The sequence below is a fragment of the Brassica napus genome, chromosome C8 (assembly GCF_020379485.1).
Source record: "Brassica napus cultivar Da-Ae chromosome C8, Da-Ae, whole genome shotgun sequence".
NCBI lineage: Eukaryota > Viridiplantae > Streptophyta > Magnoliopsida > Brassicales > Brassicaceae > Brassica > Brassica napus.
The window spans coordinates 42220102-42240313 of record NC_063451.1 but is presented as its reverse complement, the minus strand read 5'-3'; the positions used below and the strand labels follow the sequence as shown (position 1 = coordinate 42240313).

The following is a 20212-nucleotide window of genomic DNA, read 5'->3' as shown; positions in this document are numbered from 1 at the left end:
TCCGCTGAGCGGCCGGCGTGTCTGCACGCATGCCGTCGTCGGAACCGGGGTCCATCCGTTTAAAAGTTATCCTAGTGCCTATCCTTCGTATCCTCCCCCCCCCCCCAACTTTCGCCTTGTCCGAGCTGTGGCTCCAGCCTAATCCATGCTGCATGGCGGTTTGTTGTTTGGAGTGAAGACGCGGTCGTGGGGAAGGTTTTCTGCAGTGGAGAGGCGGCTCGTTTAGATCAAGGTTTGACTCCGGGAGGGGGAGGCTTTTACAGCTCCGTCGTCGTCGGTATTCTCCGGGAGGTGGAGGCTCCTTTTGCTCCGCCGGTTCAGTTTTCGGGAGGGGGAGGCTTACCTAGCTCCGTCGTCGCCGTCTTGTCTCCGGAGGGTGGAGGCTACCATAGCTCTACGCTGCCGGCTTGGAACCCGTAGGAAGCTTGGGTGTTAGCGGTGAAAGTTCGGTTTGGTTGTTGTTCTTGTTGGCTCGGGTGGACATTAGATAGATCAGATGAGATCTTAGAAGAAGATGAAGCTCTCCGTGGATGATACCGCCGACAAGAGAAGATAGTTGAGGTTGTGGTGACGGGACTTAATCCCAAGAGAAGAGTGGGTGGTCCTGATGAGAGCGTGGTATGTCCGATGACGCTTTCGGTGGAGGACCACCGGAGAGAAAGGCAGTTGATGCGGATTATGAGATCCGGCGAAACGAAGGTACGGTGAGGTGGCTCCGGCGGCGTCTTCGAAGTGGAGACGGTCAGGTCGAGGCGGTTTGCGACGCGTGTCGATCTGAGGGTGTAGATTCTTCCACGTGTTCAGCAGCCAGCCTCCTTGACGCGTGCTTTCCAGCCGACGTCGTTTGGGTTTGTATGGTTTGGGCCGCGGGCCCGTTTAAGCGTTTAGATTGTAGCCGGTAGGCTTTTGGGTTTCTAATCCTTTTGATTATGTATTTGGGCATTGGGCCATGTATTCTGGGTTTGACCCGGTTTTATTATTTAAAAAAAAAAACACTTGGCGGAAAAAAAAATAGAGAGGAACTCACACAAAGAACGATATATTCACAATAACACATAATTTGGCACAAGAATTAGGATTTACCTTATTCTTGCTGAATTCATAGTTTTCTTATAGCTTCATCATATTTTCCTTTGTAGTTAACCTTTGATCTCTCAGTAAACGTGTTTCAAATAATCCACCGTTACATTCGTGTTTTCATCGAACACGCCGAATTGAGATTCAACACCCCACGCCCCCTACAGCCTTCTAATCATAAGAGATGTAAATGGGTTTTGGGATCATGCCACTAACAAATATGAACTTCTTCTTGATTAAAGTCCATCAAATAGTTATGTCTTATGAATCATTGATAGACCCGAAGCAAAGAAAATCATGCAATTCAAATATATCACTAGAAGAAAATTCATAAAAATATGAATTGTTTGTTTCAACAAAAACAAAAAGTTTTATTTGTCATAATTATGATAATTGTGGGATTAATCAAGATTTTAAATATTCAAGATCAAGATCTTAAAGGTCGAAACCCCAATTTTTAATGATTTATTATAAAAAATGTGTGAAGAAAATGTGGAAACAGATTAAACACACAAAAAGGTAAATGACAAAGAGATTTAATGTGATTCACCAAATTGGTTTTATCTACGACAAAAAAAAATACTAATCAGAAATTGAAAATATAATTTATATTACATTATGACTATACACATACAAAATATATAAGAGTATCTAGATTCGAAAACCATAACGCTAAAGCTATATCTAACAACATCTCCAACTAACTAATGCTACCATGTCTTCTTACCAAGTTCAAGACATCTCAACAATTTTTTACTATTATATTACTAAGCAGACCTCATGTAATCTTTGCTGTTTTATATACAAAAATATGTGTCAAGTGTCCCTAAAAGACAACCAACCAAGGGGACATAATGCATTTGTTGATTTTTAACTAGAATGTGCAATCTTTTCATAGAAATTTTTGTTTTGTCGGTTATTATATTTCGGTTTACTTTCTCAAACTATTTTTGTTTGAGTAATAAAATAGTTTTTTGTTGTTAAAAAAACACACACACAAAGCTAACCAACAAATAAAAAGAATCAATAAATGTTTATCTTCTATATCAGAAGAGATGTCAGTGTATTTTAGGATCATGCCAGAAGTATGGATAGGCATCATCCACACCAATAAATCATTCGTCTTATTACTATAAGTGATTCTTTGTATATTTTATTTTTTGTATACTTTGTAACTACGTTTATTTCTCGGGAAAATGGTTCATTCCACTAAGAACTAGTTGTTCCCAGATTTTTCACACACGAACTTTTAAGTCATGTCAAAAACCACATGAACAACAGAAAAATAATTTATTCCCCTATGAACTGGTTGTTCCTGACTATTTCACACACAAACTTTTAAATAATGCCAAAAGCCACATGAACAATTCTTTTTTTTTTGAATTACATACACAAAATATCGATTTTAAACTAATTTCTCCAAAACCGTAAATGGTATTGTTTAAACCTTAACTTGGTTTATGACAGGTGGAGGGTCGATTTCATTTAGGTTGATAAAAACAGAATACTATGTCGTTTTGTTCTTCTTCTTTTTGTCAATTGCTCTTTTTCTTCATAAATCTTTTTACTCTTCATCATCAATTGAGGATAAAAAAATTTATTCTGCATTTTTGAGTTATATGACAGAGTAACTGGTTGGGGTAGATATTTTCGAGTTATATGACATAAAGCGTACATAAAGAGATCATGTGACATTAATTTCTGGATTGAGGAGAATATATAAATCCCTGCAGGACCGGAACCTGAGAGTAACATCCGCTTACAGAACCAATCAAGAGTCCTAGACTGCGCCAATTTTATAGTTCATTGTGACAATACATAGAGATTGGTAAGTTAGTATTTGCTGCTCTTCTTTTTTTATGCATATGCAAAATGTTTTATTCTTCTGCATGATAATAAATTTTATCCACAATTGATGAAGAGTAAAACGATTTTCGAAGAAGAAGAGAAATTGACAACAAAAAAAAGAAAAAAAAAACGATGTAGTATTATGTTTTTATCAACTCAAATTAAAGAGTCTCTCCACCTATCATAATCCATGTTAACTTTTAAATAACACTGTTTACGGTTTTAGGGGAATTACTTTAAAATCGATAGTTTGTGTATGTAATTCAAAAAATAGAGTTGTTCATGTGGTTTTTGGCATGACGTAAAAGTTCGTGTGTAAAATAGCCGGGAACAATTAGTTCATAGGTAAATAAGTCATTTTTCTATTGTTCATGTAGTTTTTGGTATGACTTAAAAGTTCATGTGTGAAAAAGCCACAAATAACTAGTTCGAATAAGCAATTTTCCCTTTATTTCTCCTGAAAATTACTTTTTATTTTGTCAAAAATAAAAAAGCAGAAAACGAGAAACCTTCATAACTTGGCTGACACAAATATGTCGGTAAAATTATTTGCATTTTAAAAATACTTCTCTAACGTTACACCACGGAAGCTTCCCAACGGCTACAGTAACATTTTTACACTTTTCCCTTTAATTAAAGAAAAAAAATAACGGCTAGTTTTCGAATTTCACCACTATAAATCATCACACGAGCCTCTTTCAGAATCAACAAACATCTCCACAACATTCATAACATTAAAATCGACGACTAGTTTTCTATTATTTTTCTCTTTTCCACTAGTAACTATCTTCAAACACTCTGTTCGATTCTGCATAAATGGCTTCTTTTTCATCCCTTGTGGCTATCATCCTCTCATTCATCTTCTTATGCTCTCTCGCCGCTGCAAATGAAGTCACCGTCGGTGGAAAATCCGGCGACTGGAGAATCCCTCCTTCCTCTTCTTACTCATTCACGGAATGGGCTCAAAAAGCTCGCTTCAAAGTCGGCGACTTTATCGGTACCCACCATTTTAATACTTATATATACTCTGTTTTCTACTACCTGCTCTGTTTCTAACTCGATTATTTAAATAAATCTTTTTCTTTCAGTTTTCCGGTATGAAGCTGGTAAAGACTCTGTTTTGCAAGTAACGCAAGAAGCATACAAGAGCTGCAACACCACGAACCCTTTAGCTAACTACACCGACGGAGAGACCAAGGTGAAATTGGACAGGTCCGGTCCATTTTACTTCATTAGTGGAGTCGATGGTCACTGTGAGAAAGGTCAGAAGCTGAGCCTCGTCGTGGTTAGTCCGCGTCACAAAGCTTTTTCTCCGGCTCCTTCTCCTGTTGAGTTCGAAGATGGTCCATCCGTGGCTCCAGCTCCTACTAGTGGCTCAGCTAGGCTTGGTGGTGGGTTTGCTGCCGTGTTAGGTCTTGTTCTTGGTCTATGGGTTTGGTTCTAATTTGGGACCATGTGGGTTAGGTTTGTGCTTTATGGATGAGCTTTTTGTTTCAGAAAAGCTCTTTTAGTTTCTCTTTTTATGATTACATCTTGTTAGCTTTAGAGATCTTTGTTGGTCTTGGTTCCTCACTACTATATTTTATAATTAAATTAAATTTATTGTTTATCAAGACTGATTACTGTTTCAAAACAAAAAAAAAGTTTATCAAGGTTGATAGAAAATGATTTTAAAAATATGAATTGCTACTCTAAACATTGTGTCAAATGCAAGAAGCCACCCAAAACTTCTCTTGCAAAACCAACTCTTACAAAAAGTTAATAGTAACCTTATACAACAGCATTCGTTTTAATATTTCTATCCTTTCACTAACAAAATAGAGTATATTTTTGACTAGATAGTTTTATTAAAACTAAAAGTTACTATAAATATGAAAATATCTTGAATAAAAAAAAATATCTTGTTGGTGATAAAAAATCTCACATTGGAAAGATAAATGAGACATGAGAATATATAACGTATTTAAGCCACTTCACTTAAGGTTAATTGGTTTTAAGTTGAATGTCCAAAAAACTTATTATGGCATCAAAGCAGACCGACACCTTGATCCATTAGTCCGGTTCGAAAAGTAGTATGATCATCCCACAAATCAATAGCCCAAAGAAGACTCAATTTTTTCAAATAGCTAGAAAAAAAATATTACCTCAAAGTGGTATGATGGATTATGAAGAAAGGTGTTGGAGATTACATTGGAAAGATATAGATTGGGTCACTACATTCATTGCCAATTGATTTTAAATTGTATGGCCAAAAAACTTAAAAGGAACGAGTATAACCATGTCACAGCTACATCCTGCAAATCTCATTAATGGTTTGTGCACATCAGAATATGAAAATCTAATAACATTTTCTCATAAACCACAAGAAAACTATACAGAGTCGTTTTTATTACAGGAACCGCTGGAACCAGGTCTGAGTAAAGAGAAGCTCTGAAAACTGAGGAAATAAAATCTGAAATTTCAATAAACACCAGCATCTGCTTTCTATAAGCCACTCAAAACCAAAGTTAATGATATAACCGTTTCAAATCTCCCCCTGGCTCTTTTTAAGGACCATCTAGCTTGATGAGCTCGGCTCGTCCTGGCTCGGTTGTGGTTTGGTTTCTTCTTCTGGTTCAGGCTCTGATGGGTTATTATTAGACTTCTTGAACTGAACCAAGATGATGGTCATATTATCACAGCCTTCACCACTCGCAGTGTCTGGAGCCAAACATCTATCAACAACTTTTTCACATACGGTTGAAAGTTTTGTTTCCTGAAAAGTTACTGCCAATGTCACCGACCCTTATAGTAAAAAACAATAAAAAATAAGAAGGAAACAGGTAAGGCTTACAGATTTTAACTGTTCATGGATAAAATCCACCAGTTGCTGGCTTGACATACAGTCCCTAAAGAAGATGGGATCAAAATCAAAAATTCATAAAGAAACTAACTCATTTATGTACAAAACGAAACATTTGGTTTTTTTTTGTTACCAGATTCCATCACATGCAACAACAAGAAAATCATCATCATCACATAGGTCAAGCTGATGAGATAAAACAAATAACAAATCAAGCTTAAAACACCAAAATCAAGCGCAAAATCCAAAAAAAAAGTCACTTAAGATTCTTACAGTGTTTATATCTGGATCAGCAGTAACCATTTGCTTCTCAGATGGTAAGAATTTATTCTGCTTGAACTCCATGTCACCTGTAAAGGAAGCACAGAAACAATGCTTCAAATCAAGAATACAAGAAGCTCTAATGGAAGTGTTGGGATAAGAAGAAAAGCAAAAGCTTTACCAATGGCTCTAGTCAGATTCAAGCTTCCATTAATACGCCCAGCATGAATAAACCCACCAGCTTTCAGTATCCTCTCTTTTTCAACTTCAAGATCAGGTTTGTGATCTTTAGAAAGATTGCAAGCCTGGCCTTTCCTTGAGATCACACAACGTGAGTCACCAGCATTTGCCACAAACAGCTTCTTATCTTTAATAAGAGCTACGCATGCTGTACACCCGGAAGTAGGTCCGGCGAAATCAGAATGAGGACCCTGTATAAGAAAACAAAAGGAGCACCGTTCTTTAAGGTCCCAATTCAAACAAGGAAACATTAAAAGCTATATTATTACATCCTCAAGAGGCCAATTATCAGGCTGGTTATTGGCGTCACCGCTTCTTGGTGACCATATGAATCCTTCAATCATGCCGCTAAACTTATTCATCTTGTCACCGAGTACAGCTAGCTCTCGCCATCCTCTTTGTCCTTGCATCATGTCATCCATTCTAAAAAAAATATTCACAATGAAACTTTTTTAAGTAGAAACCCTTTTCTTGTTCTGTAAAAAGTGTTTTTAATATTACAAGAACAAACAATACCTAAAGAATGCTCCCTGAAGAGATGTTTCAAAGTCTCCAGCTCCATATGCTTCATTACTGAGAACCTGTTGGTGTAGATACTTGGCACAGAACTTTGCCACAACTTTACCTACACCACTTAGTAAAATTACTAATGAGTTCCATATCAATAAAAAAAAATGTACCAAAAGTATATACACAGACAAGAGCTCTAGTTCATTACCTCCATGGCCATCATACACACCGAAGAAGGATGTTTTATCATCTAGATCAAGAATTGCAGCATGCTAGCAAAATAAAATGAGTTAACAATCAAGAGAGAGGGGATCAGTGAGGGAAACAAAAACCAAAACTCTTAGAAGTTGCATATGATCAAGTTTGACTCACCGCATCTTCCATGGTGGCACGCCAACCTTGCATAGAGGATAAACCATATCTGAGTTTATCATTCTCACCTTCTTCTGATAACTTATCAGTTTTGGGAGAGCTTAGGTATGTCCCCATCTCTTTCTGCCAAGAAGTAAAAGATTGAACCAATCAGAACACTACACAATCCATTTTCCAGAAAGAAGCTAGCTCTGAACCTATGAGAATTCTACACAATCCAGTTTCTGCCTCTTATAGATTCACAGTTGACCAAATCAACTAAGGGCAACTCAGGACAGAGACCAAGACAAAAAAAAGGTTCTGAATTGATTCTTGAACAACTAAGAACTACTCATGATAAAGACATCGTTCCGACCAAAAGAAAAAGACCCAGATGCAGATATTTGACTATTAGATTCAGAGAAGAAAGGTCGCAACTTACATCTCAAGGTAGAAGGAAAAAAGGAAAGCCCTTTTGAGATCCTTGAGGACGGAACTCTGGAGTTAGGAGAAGAAACTAGATGGGTAGCGAGAGAAAGAGGAAAGGGACCAACCCCTTGAGATCAGATGTACAATGAGAAGGGTTTTTTTTTTTTTCAACTTTTTCACCCTTTTTCTTGTTCGTTAACTAAAACTCGAGATGTGTAAATCTTTACAGCTGTTAAAGCTTATCTTCTTCTTCATCATCACAGCTTCCAGAATGTATAATATAGGAAACATCAAAAACAGAGACGATTTATTTAACTAATTGTGGATTTGCTTGATGTGGTATTTGTCAGTCAATCTTACCTTTCATATGAACGGGATAAAAATAAATTGACATACAAAACTGATAAAATTCATGAAGTGCCTTTATACAGAATATTATGACATAATTCTTTATTAAATTTACATTCCCAAGCAAAAATATATTTTTAAATTGTTAATATTATAACTTATTAAATACTAAAAAATAATATTTAGAATTTAAAATAACAAATATATATAAGAAAAACATTTTACCAAATAATATATCATACTACCGAGAGTAAATTCTTTTTAAAACAATAAATTGTTAAATATTGTATCTTAATAAAAATCATTTATTTTTACAGTAAAGGTTAGTTGAACCTCGAATCCGAAATTTAAAAATGTTAATCTCATATGACAAATTTTTAAATCAACATAAAAATATATTTTAATTTTAATCTTAAAATTAATGAGAAATAAGAAATATTATAAACAATAAAATATACATTAAAAGTATTAAAAGTACTGATAATTAAAAATTACAAAAAATTGAATTAAATAATAAATTACCAGCAAAATATCAAATTGTAAAATTATTTTTGTAATGTTCATATACAATGACGGAGTCAGCCATAATATTAATAGGAGTCAATATTTTTATAATTAAATATAAATTTAAAATATATTATATTTAATCTAATTATTGAATAAATTAAATAAATATTATTTTACATATTATAGGCATAAGAAGAAAAGTGTATAGTAAAATATTGGAAGTATTGAATTAGTGAAAAAAAAAAAATCATATGGAAATGTTTTATAATTAAATGATTGTGAAAATGGTACAATAGGCCGAGACGAAAAAAAAAAATTCTTTGAAAATCGTGGGTTCAACTGTAAAAAAAAAACACAAATCATCGGTTCCAATCAGTTTTCAGAAAAAAAAAAATAATGGAGTCATTAAGCTGAATTTACAATATTTCACCAAAATTTTTATTGAAAAATACAAATAACATTTTGTTTTTCAAAAATTCATAGGGATCGGTTCAAAAATTCATAGGTATCCTTGTCTAATCTCAGCCTCCGCCACTGTTCATATATATGATAAATTAATAAATTTAAAATGATATATTAATTTATCGGTTAATTATTTATTAGGTATGGCTGTATGAACAAAATTAGTATTCACATATGAAAAATTAATGAAATATAAAGTATAAAAGTAAAAATATAACAAAAATAGAGATCCACAAAAAAATTTGCGCATTGCTGATATTAAAATAACATTTTTGAGTGAAACACAATTAAAAAAATTCACTACAAATTTTTTTTTGCATCTCCCCTAATTATAAATATGAGAGATATTAATCATGAAAATAAATAAATGTTTTATGGAACAAAAACAATTTTGTAAAGATATTCAACCAACTATGAATATCAGATAAAGTTTATCATTTTTAGGTGTAGAATATCGAGTTTTGATTTAGGTGATGTAGTGCATGAAAACCTTAAATATTATAGAAATATTATCCGCAACAAATTGTTCCAATTGGTGAAGTTAATGTCTACACTATAAAATAATTGACATTCATTACTCATATGAACAAAATTAAGCGAAGTGAAAAAAAATATTCCCTAATTTTTCAATAAAGCATATCCCAGAGATAAATAGCTAATAGACTTGCATATGGTTCTCAAAATCAGTCTTTAAATATGGTTCATTTATGTCGATTCAGTTCCACCAAACTGATTTTCGGGTTCAAAAATCTCTTAGAATAATTCAACCATTGTTATCAAAAATATATAAAACTAAAATAATAAGTATGAAAATAAACATAATTAGTTAATACGAAATAACTATAGAAAAATAAATGATTAAAATTATATTATTTCAATAAACTACATCATTTATATTAAAACAAATATTTATGAATAAAATAAAATAAATTTATTGTTGAATACTTTATGATTATTTTGTAAATATTTTATGAATCCATTTCTAATGTTTAGTAAACATTTTTACAAACAATAGTGACACTTTCCTAAATATTATAAATGTACTTAAATATTTTGAAACAATTGTAAAAGTTATAAGTTTCTTTCTAAACATTTAAACTAGTTTTGAAATCTAAAAACTATAAATACTTAGTACAAACAGACTAAGCATTTATGAATACTAACCCACAATTAGTAAAATATTCATTAAAATGATGCTAAATAATAGTAAAACTAGCTTGTTAATCATAATATAATTTTTAGGTGAAATATAATATATATATATTTATTTATTATTTATAAGTTCTTATTTGTGTTGTTTTTACATTACAGGGCTGTTGATTATAAAAAAATATTGTTTGCATCTGCATGAATATTTTGTATTCCTAAAACAATAATTTAGACAGTTTCTAATAAATATAATTGACAGAAAATGAATATATAAAAATTCTTAAATTTATATACAATTGTTTATATGGTTGCTTGCTTGCTTTCAGTTGAAACTTTCTGTGTATTCACCACTATAATCCACACTCTTTTATCAGGTTCTTGCATGATTTCCGATTTCGACTTGTCCAAGTTTTTGGATTATGGTTTTTTTTTAACGTTTGAGTAATTATGCTATTACAACGATGAGAAATATTACCATAGAAGATTTTACAGCTGACAATTCTACCACCTTATGTGAATACACTTTTTACTGTGCCACTCTGAGCCGTCCTATGAAATTCATGTTCGATAGTACGTCTTACTGAAGATCTCTTGTAACCTGTTTTTCTCCATAATCTGCATAATTTGAATTTTCTTAGGTTTGAACCCGAGACCTATAATCATTAATGAACTCTTAATTAAACCGTTGGACTAAAGTAACTTCCACCAATATATTATGTTTTGGTTCATGTAAATTTAGGTATTTGCACTACGTAACTTTAGAAAGAAATTTAATTAGGTATATGGAAAAGCACTGTGCTTTTTTCCTAAAACCCTAACTTAGCCCTTCAGATAAACCTGGGTCTACACAAGCCATGTATTTTTTTTTTTTCTATTTCTCTTTCATTGGTCTTTCTTCTTCCTCGTTTGATCGTGGAATTATGTGCCTCTTCCCTCGATAAATAATTACTCCATCCATTTTTTAATATAAGTCATTTTAGAATTATGCAAATAAATTAATATATCATTATTTTTTTATATTTTCTAAACAAAAACATCATTAATTATTTACCTAACTACAAATCAACCAATGATAAAATAGAAAATATATTATCATTGGTCATATAACATTAAGTATTAATAAATTTTACATAGAAAACCGAAAACTTCATATAATTTAGAACATAAAAATTTCTTTAAAACGATTTATATAAAAAACGGAAAGAGTATTTCTTTTTTTCCTTTGTCTCGTTTTTCCTCGTTAGTCGTGCACGTTCATAGGATAAATAATTATTTTTTTCAAAGATCTCATTTAATTCACCCTAACTTTTTCAATTGGCATTCAAAGTACTGACATAAAAATTGATACTCCTCCTGTTTCATTTTACTTGTCGTTCTAGACTTCGACATATAGATTAATAAAATATTTAAATTTATCTATTTACTATATAAATACATCATTACCAATACACCTAGCCAGATTTCAACCAATAGAAAAATAGATTAGAATAAAATGTCAATAAATTTTGTATTGGAATCATAAAACGATACTCCCTCCGTTTTTTATTGGAAGTAGTTTTGCTTAAAAGCACAAATATTTAGGAAGTTGTAATTTGAAAAATATATATCATTTAATCAATTAATTCAACCAATTATAAAAAACCTAACATTATTTCATTGGTCACACAATATCCAATAAATGAAAAGATGTATTGAAATATGTAAACTATTTATATTGTGAAACAAGCTATTTTTGCTAGAACTACTTGCATTTGGAAACAGAGGGAGTACTAATTTTGAAACGAAATTTTTGCTCTAAAACGACATCTAATTCAAAACGGAGAAAGTATATATCTGGATATTATTATCACAAGCTAGATTAGCTATGTATCGAGACCCAACTTGTGACCGTTTTTTTTTGTTTATTTTACTTTTCTGCCGATAAAGAGTATTTTTCTAAATTGTTTTCATTTTCCAACTCTGAAAATCGGGAAAATTTGAACAATAAACAAAGTTGCAGTTCGTATACATCATCTTCCTCATCGTATCTTCACCTGCTTTGCTTTTGATTATTCCCTCTATTCCCTCTATGTTGTTGTGGAGTTTTATGTAATTTCACATACCTTTCTTGCATGATTCTGCAAATACTTTTGAAAAACAACCATCTACCTAATTACTACTCTATAAATTTTTTGTATAAATTTAAAATACTTTTATGTATATACATCCAAATGACTTTATAAATTTTTCTTTTTTACGTTTTTTCCTATCCAGCTTCGTCATACATGAAATGAAATTTTTATAAACAAAATTTAAACAAAAGTAGGAATGTCAAACAGGTTGATATGTCCCGTTCCGTCTCGTACCGCAGCGGACACGTCTTCGAGCGGGTCACGGCGGGTCAGGTCCGCGCGAGCTGCGGTCCTCAAAATGGCTGACCAAATCCGTACCGCAAAACATGTAGGCTTTTGCTGATCGACCCGCGGGACATATAATTACAAACAGACATATGGCTCCTCAACGCTTCAAGACATGATTCAAAACGTTTTATCAGTTTCATGATGCATCAGTAAGTGAGTTTAGTCGAGGATTGAATTGGATAAGGCAATACCCTTGTTAGTTGAAGATTTTAGTTGGATCAAAACACTTGTTTATTTACTTTTGTTAGACTCCAAACATTTTTAAAATAAACAATACTTTAGTTGTTAAATCCAAATATTATAACATAAGTTCATAACAAATGCTTTAGTTTTTTGAATCCAAAATTTAATAAAACCAACACCAAATCAAATATGTGAATCCCAAAAATAGATTAAAAAAAACACTAATCACAATTCTTGTTCTTCATCTTTATCACCAACAAGAGACAAAAGATGGAAATCTCTTTTCTTCACCATCAACTTCATCTTCTGCAAATAAGAATAATAGAAGTCAGTTAAAGATATATTGAAACCTAAAACTCCAAAATATATGATAATGTGAACAAATACATATAGGCAAAACTATGAAGAACTCATGGCGGAAACTAGATCTTCTTCTTCGGTGGAAAGTGAGTTTTCAAACTTCTTATGATGATTTGAAGAAGCTCCATCGGTGCAGATTGAAGGCGCTTGGAAGACCGGAGCTACATAACGTCGAATCACTCTCTCTCTCTCTCTCTCTCTCTCTCTCTCTCTCTCTCTCTCTCTCTCTCTCTCTCTCTCTCTCTCTCAGTGTTTTAGGTGAAAGCAGAAATAGGGACTTAGGGTTTCGGGTCTTCAAAATCCCGCAGGTTAAGCCCATCCCGCTTTCGACCCGTCCCATTTTCGATCTGTCCCACTTTGAACCCGTTCCGCACGGCCCGCCATTTTGCGGGCTTACCAAATGGAGGTCTAATTCCGCCTCGCAGCAAGCCTTTACGGGCCAGACCCGCGGTCCAGATCCTTAATTGCCATCCCTAAACAAAAGTCAAGACAAAATATAAAATAAGAAAATTTATTTATTTATAAAACTTTGTTTATTACAATGGGTTGATTTTTGAAATATCGGTTTCGGTTTTAACTTTTTTTTTATCAAAAAGTTTTGCGATTTTGTAAGATAGTAAAAAAGATTTTATGTTTATTAATTTGCAACAAAAATTATAATTTATAAATAAATATTTTTAATAAATATTTTAAACGGTGCGCATCGGTAAATTTGCACGCAGTGCTGACTATCTAATTCAAAAATCGTAACTTGCAACAAAAAAGATTTTATGTTTATTAACTTGCAACAAAAATTATAATTTATAAATAAATATTTTAAATAGTGCGCCAGCGGTAAATTTGCACGCTGTGCTGACTATCTAATTCAAAAATCATTTAGTACCTATTTAGGTATCCAATTCGCTTTTAACGTTTTTACTAGTAATTTAGTATCAAGTCAAAATAAAAGGAAAAATATATTATAAAAGATTTGTCAGCTTATGATGTCACTATTCACATCCGATGGCAGCAGATTTTGTAAGAGACGTAGAGACGTAGAGAAGCCAGATTTTAATATATTACTACTAAAAAGAGTACAAGAAAATTGGCTGTCACATCATATGCTATTTGTAATCCAGCATATTTAATGGATAAGGAATTGCCACCTGTTTAGAACTATTCATTTGAGTTCAACACATATCGAGATCCAGACAATTAGGATAATGATTTTTTTTTTGAACACATACAATTAGGATAAGGATCTGCAAGGGAATTGAGGATAAACAGAGACTCCGTGATAAATATATTAAATATGTGCCTAAATGTCCTCAGAAATGAACGGGGACCGATCTTGATTGCGTACCAATCAACTTTAGTTTCATTCTTATATTTTGGATTACCATTTAAAAAAAAATGAATCTTATTCTTGATTCTTCAAATTTAAAAAAGAAAATGCGAAAAAAATATCGAGGATATCCATTTTTTGTCGGCAAGATGTCAATTTATGAAAGCTGCATCTATTCTTAAATTTTGTTATGTGGCTAGAAAAAAAAATTATATGATAACAAATATAATGATGAACTGATTAGAGACAAGATGTACTTGTATTCTGGAACGATTTTTCATTCTAGTATAATTTTGAAATAATATAACTTGGATTACTTTCAATAATGTATATCACAATAGTTCAACAGCACATATCGAGATCCAGACATTTTAATAGATTAAAATTATTTCACCAATTTAAATTTCAAATTTTTTTGAAACCAAAACGAAAAAAGTAGGAATATATTTTTAACTTTTTATTGTGTTGGGAACTTGGGATTAGTATACTATAAACTGCTCTCGACAATCACCAGCTCTCAGTTTCGCCACACTAACGCTGGTCGAAAGCGGAAGAGGATAAACTCTTCTCCTGTAACCAAAAAAATGGCTTCTTCGTCTTCTTATTACACACCATTCTCTGCACTCTTCGCCGTTTCCAAACCCAATCCATCTCTAAACCCCGCGGCTTTCCTCGTCCCTTCCTTGAAATTCTCCACCGCCATATCGAATTTCGCGAATCTGAGTAATGGGTTCTCTCTAAAATCTCCGGTTAATCATGGGTTTCTCTTCAAGTCCCGAACTTTCAATGTTCAAGCTCGAGCTGCTGCTGAGAAGACCGTTCACGAATTCACCGTAAAGGTTTGGTCTTTATCCTTCTAACCAAATTAAGAACAGAAAAGATACGGTTTTAATTCATTTAGGGAATCTTCTAATTATGATGAAGCTTTAAGTAAACGAAATTGGTTTAGTGAGAGGTATCCTATGTTAAGTTTGTAATTTGAAACATAATGAGATTCTTCATGTTTGTGGAGACAGGACATTGATGGTAATGATGTTTCTTTGAACAAGTATAAGGGGAAAGTTATGTTGATCGTCAATGTCGCTTCAAGATGGTAAGCACCTTCTTCTTTTTTAATGTGATGTGTGATCTAGGAGTCACTTATACTAATGTTGAGGTATGGTTACTGGAACACACAGTGGTTTGACATCATCAAATTACTCAGAGCTTTCACATCTGTATGAGAAATACAAGAGCCAAGGTGAGCTTTACTTGATCATTTAAAAAAAGAGATTATATTGTTGCATTTCGTCCTCAATGCATTATTTTGTAGATCTACATACCAATCTTTCTTGGATCGATGATAATTTTAACTCATCCGTTCTTTAAGCATTTGAGGGGTAATAGTAAGACATCAAAAAACCTTTATTGTTGTTCTGATTACAGGATTTGAGATTCTAGCTTTCCCCTGCAATCAGTTCGGTGGCCAAGAGCCCGGTTCAAACCCTGAGATCAAACAGTTTGCTTGCACCCGGTTTAAAGCAGAGTTCCCTATATTTGATAAGGTATTATTCCGAAGCCTTTATTATTCTTTTCGGTTGTGCGTATTGCCGAGTAGAATAAGTTTGAACTCCACAGGTCGATGTGAATGGACCGAGCACAGCACCAATCTACCAGTTCTTGAAATCAAACGCAGGAGGATTCTTGGGTGATCTCATTAAATGGAACTTTGAGAAGTTCTTGATTGATAAAAAGGGAAAGGTCGTTGAAAGGTACCCTCCCACCACATCCCCTTTCCAAATCGAGGTACGGTTAACCCAACTGCTTCCGGTTCAGTTCATCTCGGTCTGATTCCCGGTTCACAGCCAAACTTTTTTTTTTTTTTTCTGCTGTTTTGCAGAAGGACATCAAGAAGTTGCTTGCTGCTTAATAACCTCTGCTCATGAGAGACCACACAGACTGATTGTAAAATATTCAGTACTTGAAACTCGGTTTTGCTGGTTATGGTTTGTATACATTGTAACGAGATATATTTTATTACAATACTAAGTATGACAATAAGTTTTCAAAGTTGATATATTTATAGGACAGTAAGCATAATACACATAACAAAAACTGTAGGAAGATAACTACATATGATGTGACTAAATGCTGAATTATTCCTTATATACTATTTGTGAAACGTTACAATTTTTAAATGATACTATGTGGCATTATCAAAATGATTCGTAAATGATGTGTCCATCTAAATGTATACTATATTTTTCATTAAACTTATCACAAAATTAATTATTAATATATAAAAGCTATTTTTTTTTTCATAAATAAAAGCTACAAATTTATAGAATCTGATTAAATCATACTCCCTCCGTTCGTTTATAATTTGACAAAACGTCTCTGCATGTTAATTAAGAAATCTGATGCAATACCTATTTTAACTTCTTTTCATTTGTTTAATGCAAAATATGGCTTCATGACTTCAGTCAAAAGATGCTGATCTCAACTTTTGTAGTTCGTGATTATTTAATAAAATAACAATTTCACATGCAAAAGATATATAAATGCTCAATTAACTATTTTAGTCATTTTTTGTGATGTTTTAGTTGAACAAGAAGTATCACACGAACAAATACGGCTTTTATGAACGGACAAAGAAGTTCTCAATGTTATTCTTCTAAAAAATTAAAGATGGAGCCAAAACTTAAAAAAAAATTAAATTATGGAGCCAAACATAAAACTGATTGTGCTTATATACTGACAGAAAACAAACGATTTAATCACATTCACTGATGAATTCTAATTTTGATTTGAATCTTCCATTTATACCCAATGAAAAAGTTTTTTTGTTTGATCTTAATCAAACCCCGACAAATGAGGAAATAGTTGTACTCAATGATGAAGATGGTGATCTTGCACTCGTTCTTCATTTTGTCTTAAGTTATAAAGATTGAAAGAAGAAAAACCTGATTTTTGAATGCATAATGTGTTGTCCGATTATTCAATGTTTGGGAAACAAATACATATATATACATAGTGGGATCGGCCCGGCTGAAAGTTAATAATAAAAACTGTTTCATATAAATTTATATTAATTTTATAAAGCATTTAAAAATTATGGTAGATTGAAAACTATATTTAAAAAAAAAACAATAATAAATAGAATTCTGAGATCACATTGTTAGGGCATCATTAGTGGTAAAATAGCAAGTAGACTACCTCACTAATATTTTTTTTATTATTTTTGTACATAATTTAGTTATTAATAATTTTAAAAATTAAAATACAAAAACATGTAAAATGATACCGCATGTATTTACCGATTCTTTAGAAATGTATGAAAACTCTTCCCACAGATACCACTCTTGCTTCTTTTTTTTATCCTTTCTCTTTCTTCTTTTTCAGCTTTTAATATTTTTAAATTTGTTAGAGACAGGTGAATTTCAACCCGTGCGAATGCCCTTATTTTTAATAAATATTTTTGGTTTGGAATTAAAAAAACAATATCTTTCATTATTCTATTTTTTCAGAGAATACAAAATTAGCAAAAAACAATTCAGAATAATATGATAATATATATATATATATATATATATATCTTCTTATTATTCTTAGTTCAATTTGACATAATAAAAGAAAATATTAACTTTAAATAGATAATAGGTGAAATTTCATGTTTACCACATTCATGGTACCATTATTGATCTTTACCATTACTAAATGAGCATTTAAAAAAATATATTTTCAATAAGTGACAAAAGACTCTTATATCCTTGTTCTTGATATATATATAACAAATAATTATTTAAATAAAAACATATTTTTTTTATGTTTTCGAATTATAATTTTTTTAAATTCAAACTTTTTTATAATTATTTTTTTTGGAATTGTTTTGGTTTATTTTATTTTATTTTTTAATTCTACAGATATAAGATATATTTGGTTATTTATAAAATTTGATTCAATTCTCGTTCAGATATTTTGTTTTTTTTGGTTCAGTTTGGACAACAAAGTGGGGAACCAGCTAATATCAAAAACAAAATCGGGTCTCTTTCGGTTACGGGCGTTTCAGATTATTTTGGTTAATTTGAGTAAATTTTATTGATAAATTGTTTTTTGCCCGGAAAAAAAAAGTGATTTAAGTTTTTTGGATAAATTATCAGGTAATTTATATAATTTTAAATAATTTAGAGAAATAGTATTCATATAATTCATTTTGGATAGTTTAGTTTATAAATAATAAGTTTATGATATTTGTTACTGTAAAACTAAGTTTATTTAATATTTTAGATTTGTAAATTATATTTCAAATTGAGATACTTATTGATTTTGGTTCGGTTCTCGTTTGTTTTTGATATTTTAGTTTTAGAAAATATAGAATACATGATATATAGAAATATACCTGATTTATGAAATTTGATTTAGTTTCGATTTTGTTTTTTATTTGGTAAGGTTCGATTCTTCAGTTACGGGTAAACACATGGCTAATTTCATGTGTGCAGAGCTTTGTAGTACTGGTTAACGATACATCGATTTTAATTTTTGATCTCAAACCTCTCGTCATTCTATTTATTTATAAATTAAAATTGGGATACAATTATTGACCATATATTAACTTAGAAAAATAAATTGGCGGATGAATCAAATATTTGCTAGTTGACTATAGTAAGAATATTATTATTGTATAGACCCAAATCAAAGTTTAGAGTCATAAATAATAGAGCCTAAAGAGACCGACAAATAATTTAAGTGGTAAAGTAGTTTACGATGACGTGGATTTTTTTTGTTATCTATCTATATATAATTGATTACGGCGGCTGGTTCAGAAATGAACTTTGTGGGTTACCGGACTTGAAAAATTAGAGCTGTATAAGGCCCAAAATTTATAAGTTTGAAGTTCAAATAATGTTGTGACAGACACGTGTCACCTCTGCACCAAACGACTTTCCACGTGACAAAACAGGAGAGATACCAACATATTTATATATATATATATAGATATATCTCGTAACATACCACAAAAGTCATTCGAGTATCACTTTGAAATCTTAATCAATACTATTAAATTAGGATCACCACCCATTGATATACGTTGTGTCCAACTATTTTTACCGCTGAACTTACTTTTAAAAATATTTATTTAGTTATATAACAATAACTATTTTGTAGTTTGTACGTTTGGTTCATATTCGAGTAACTTCCATTACAAACTCCTAAATAATCGGGACTCACTTTTTTGTAAGCTAAAACTGCTGAGTGACTTTAATTCCCTAAGTTACTGATTCTATATATGTAATAGTTTTCTAGAGTCTACGCTCTTTTATGATACAACTAATTCTATATCATTTCACAAAAAAAAACCTACCAAATAAAAAAACATTTCAATTGCAATAACAAAATGACTTCAGAACAACATCGTCCCATCTTAAACCTAATACGATGTTATCTAAAGAAGAAAAAATATTTTTATTTTTATTTTTAGCCTTTTATTACAAATAAAATTAACTGTAATAAATTATACAAATAAAAAAATATCCTTAGAATTTTATTGAGCTTAAATCAGATATTAAATTTTTTTTGTGATTACAAATTTTTGCAGATTATTTCAAGGAACATGCAAAAATATTCATCAACTAATAAATTATTTAAACAAACATATTAACTCATCTATTATATTAAATTAGGAATATGACCTATTAATATATATGTTTAGTCCTGCTATTTTGAAACAATTATTAAAACCTTTTAGTAATCATTTAAGAAAAATATTTTACAGAAATATATTATAAAAATACAAATATGATTAAAACAAAAATAGAAAAACACTACAAGAAAACGTATTTTTTACGAGGGCGGTATTCGTTGTAAATTCGTCGTAATAGGGGCTTTACGACGAATTAACATCGATACACGTTTCGTTGTTAAACGCTCGTCGTAACGGAGGTT

General features: G+C 31.6%; 2 protein-coding genes and 1 pseudogene across 3 annotated transcripts; 2 read left to right on the top strand and 1 right to left on the bottom strand.

The window, feature by feature from the left end:
* Nucleotides 1-3618: 3618 nt before the first annotated feature.
* Nucleotides 3619-4538, top strand: LOC106386082 (early nodulin-like protein 1). The gene is made up of 2 exons (XM_013825975.3): nt 3619-3922; nt 4014-4538. Exons 1-2 carry the CDS (start codon nt 3742-3744, stop codon nt 4367-4369), a joined length of 537 nt encoding a protein of 178 aa, XP_013681429.2. The 5' UTR covers nt 3619-3741; the 3' UTR covers nt 4370-4538.
* Nucleotides 4539-5254: 716 nt separating this feature from the next.
* On the bottom strand, nt 5255-7929 carry LOC106389767 (probable protein phosphatase 2C 21). Of its 2 annotated transcripts, none has more exons than XM_013830110.3 (10): nt 7572-7929; nt 7151-7273; nt 6987-7050; nt 6785-6893; nt 6538-6691; nt 6210-6459; nt 6041-6117; nt 5901-5953; nt 5759-5813; nt 5255-5680 (listed from the first exon to the last, which is right to left on the bottom strand). In XM_013830110.3, exons 2-10 carry the CDS (start codon nt 7265-7267, stop codon nt 5483-5485), a joined length of 1077 nt encoding a protein of 358 aa, XP_013685564.1. In that variant the 5' UTR covers nt 7268-7273; nt 7572-7929; the 3' UTR covers nt 5255-5482. The 2 variants fall into 2 exon arrangements, with proteins under 2 accessions (XP_013685564.1, XP_048620966.1); XM_048765009.1 differs by lacking the exon at nt 7572-7929 and adding an exon at nt 7348-7447.
* A 6789-nt stretch (nt 7930-14718) lies between these two features.
* Nucleotides 14719-16339, top strand: LOC106389768 (annotated as a pseudogene).
* Nucleotides 16340-20212: the final 3873 nt, after the last annotated feature.

What these genes read in the sequence shown, in the direction of transcription:
- LOC106386082 (XM_013825975.3), top strand. Translation starts at nt 3,742, where the DNA reads ATGGCTTCTTTTTCATCCCTTGTGGCTATCATCCTCTCATTCATCTTC. An exon ending in CAAAGTCGGCGACTTTATCG is followed by an intron (nt 3,923 to 4,013) that starts GTACCCACCATT and finishes TTTTTCTTTCAG; the next exon opens with TTTTCCGGTATGAAGCTGGT.
- LOC106389767 (XM_013830110.3), bottom strand. Translation starts at nt 7,267, where the DNA reads ATGGGGACATACCTAAGCTCTCCCAAAACTGATAAGTTATCAGAAGAA. An exon ending in ATAATTGGCCTCTTGAGGAT is followed by an intron (nt 6,460 to 6,537) that starts GTAATAATATAG and finishes TTTCTTATACAG; the next exon opens with GGTCCTCATTCTGATTTCGC. An exon ending in CTGATCCAGATATAAACACT is followed by an intron (nt 5,954 to 6,040) that starts GTAAGAATCTTA and finishes TTATCTCATCAG; the next exon opens with CTTGACCTATGTGATGATGA.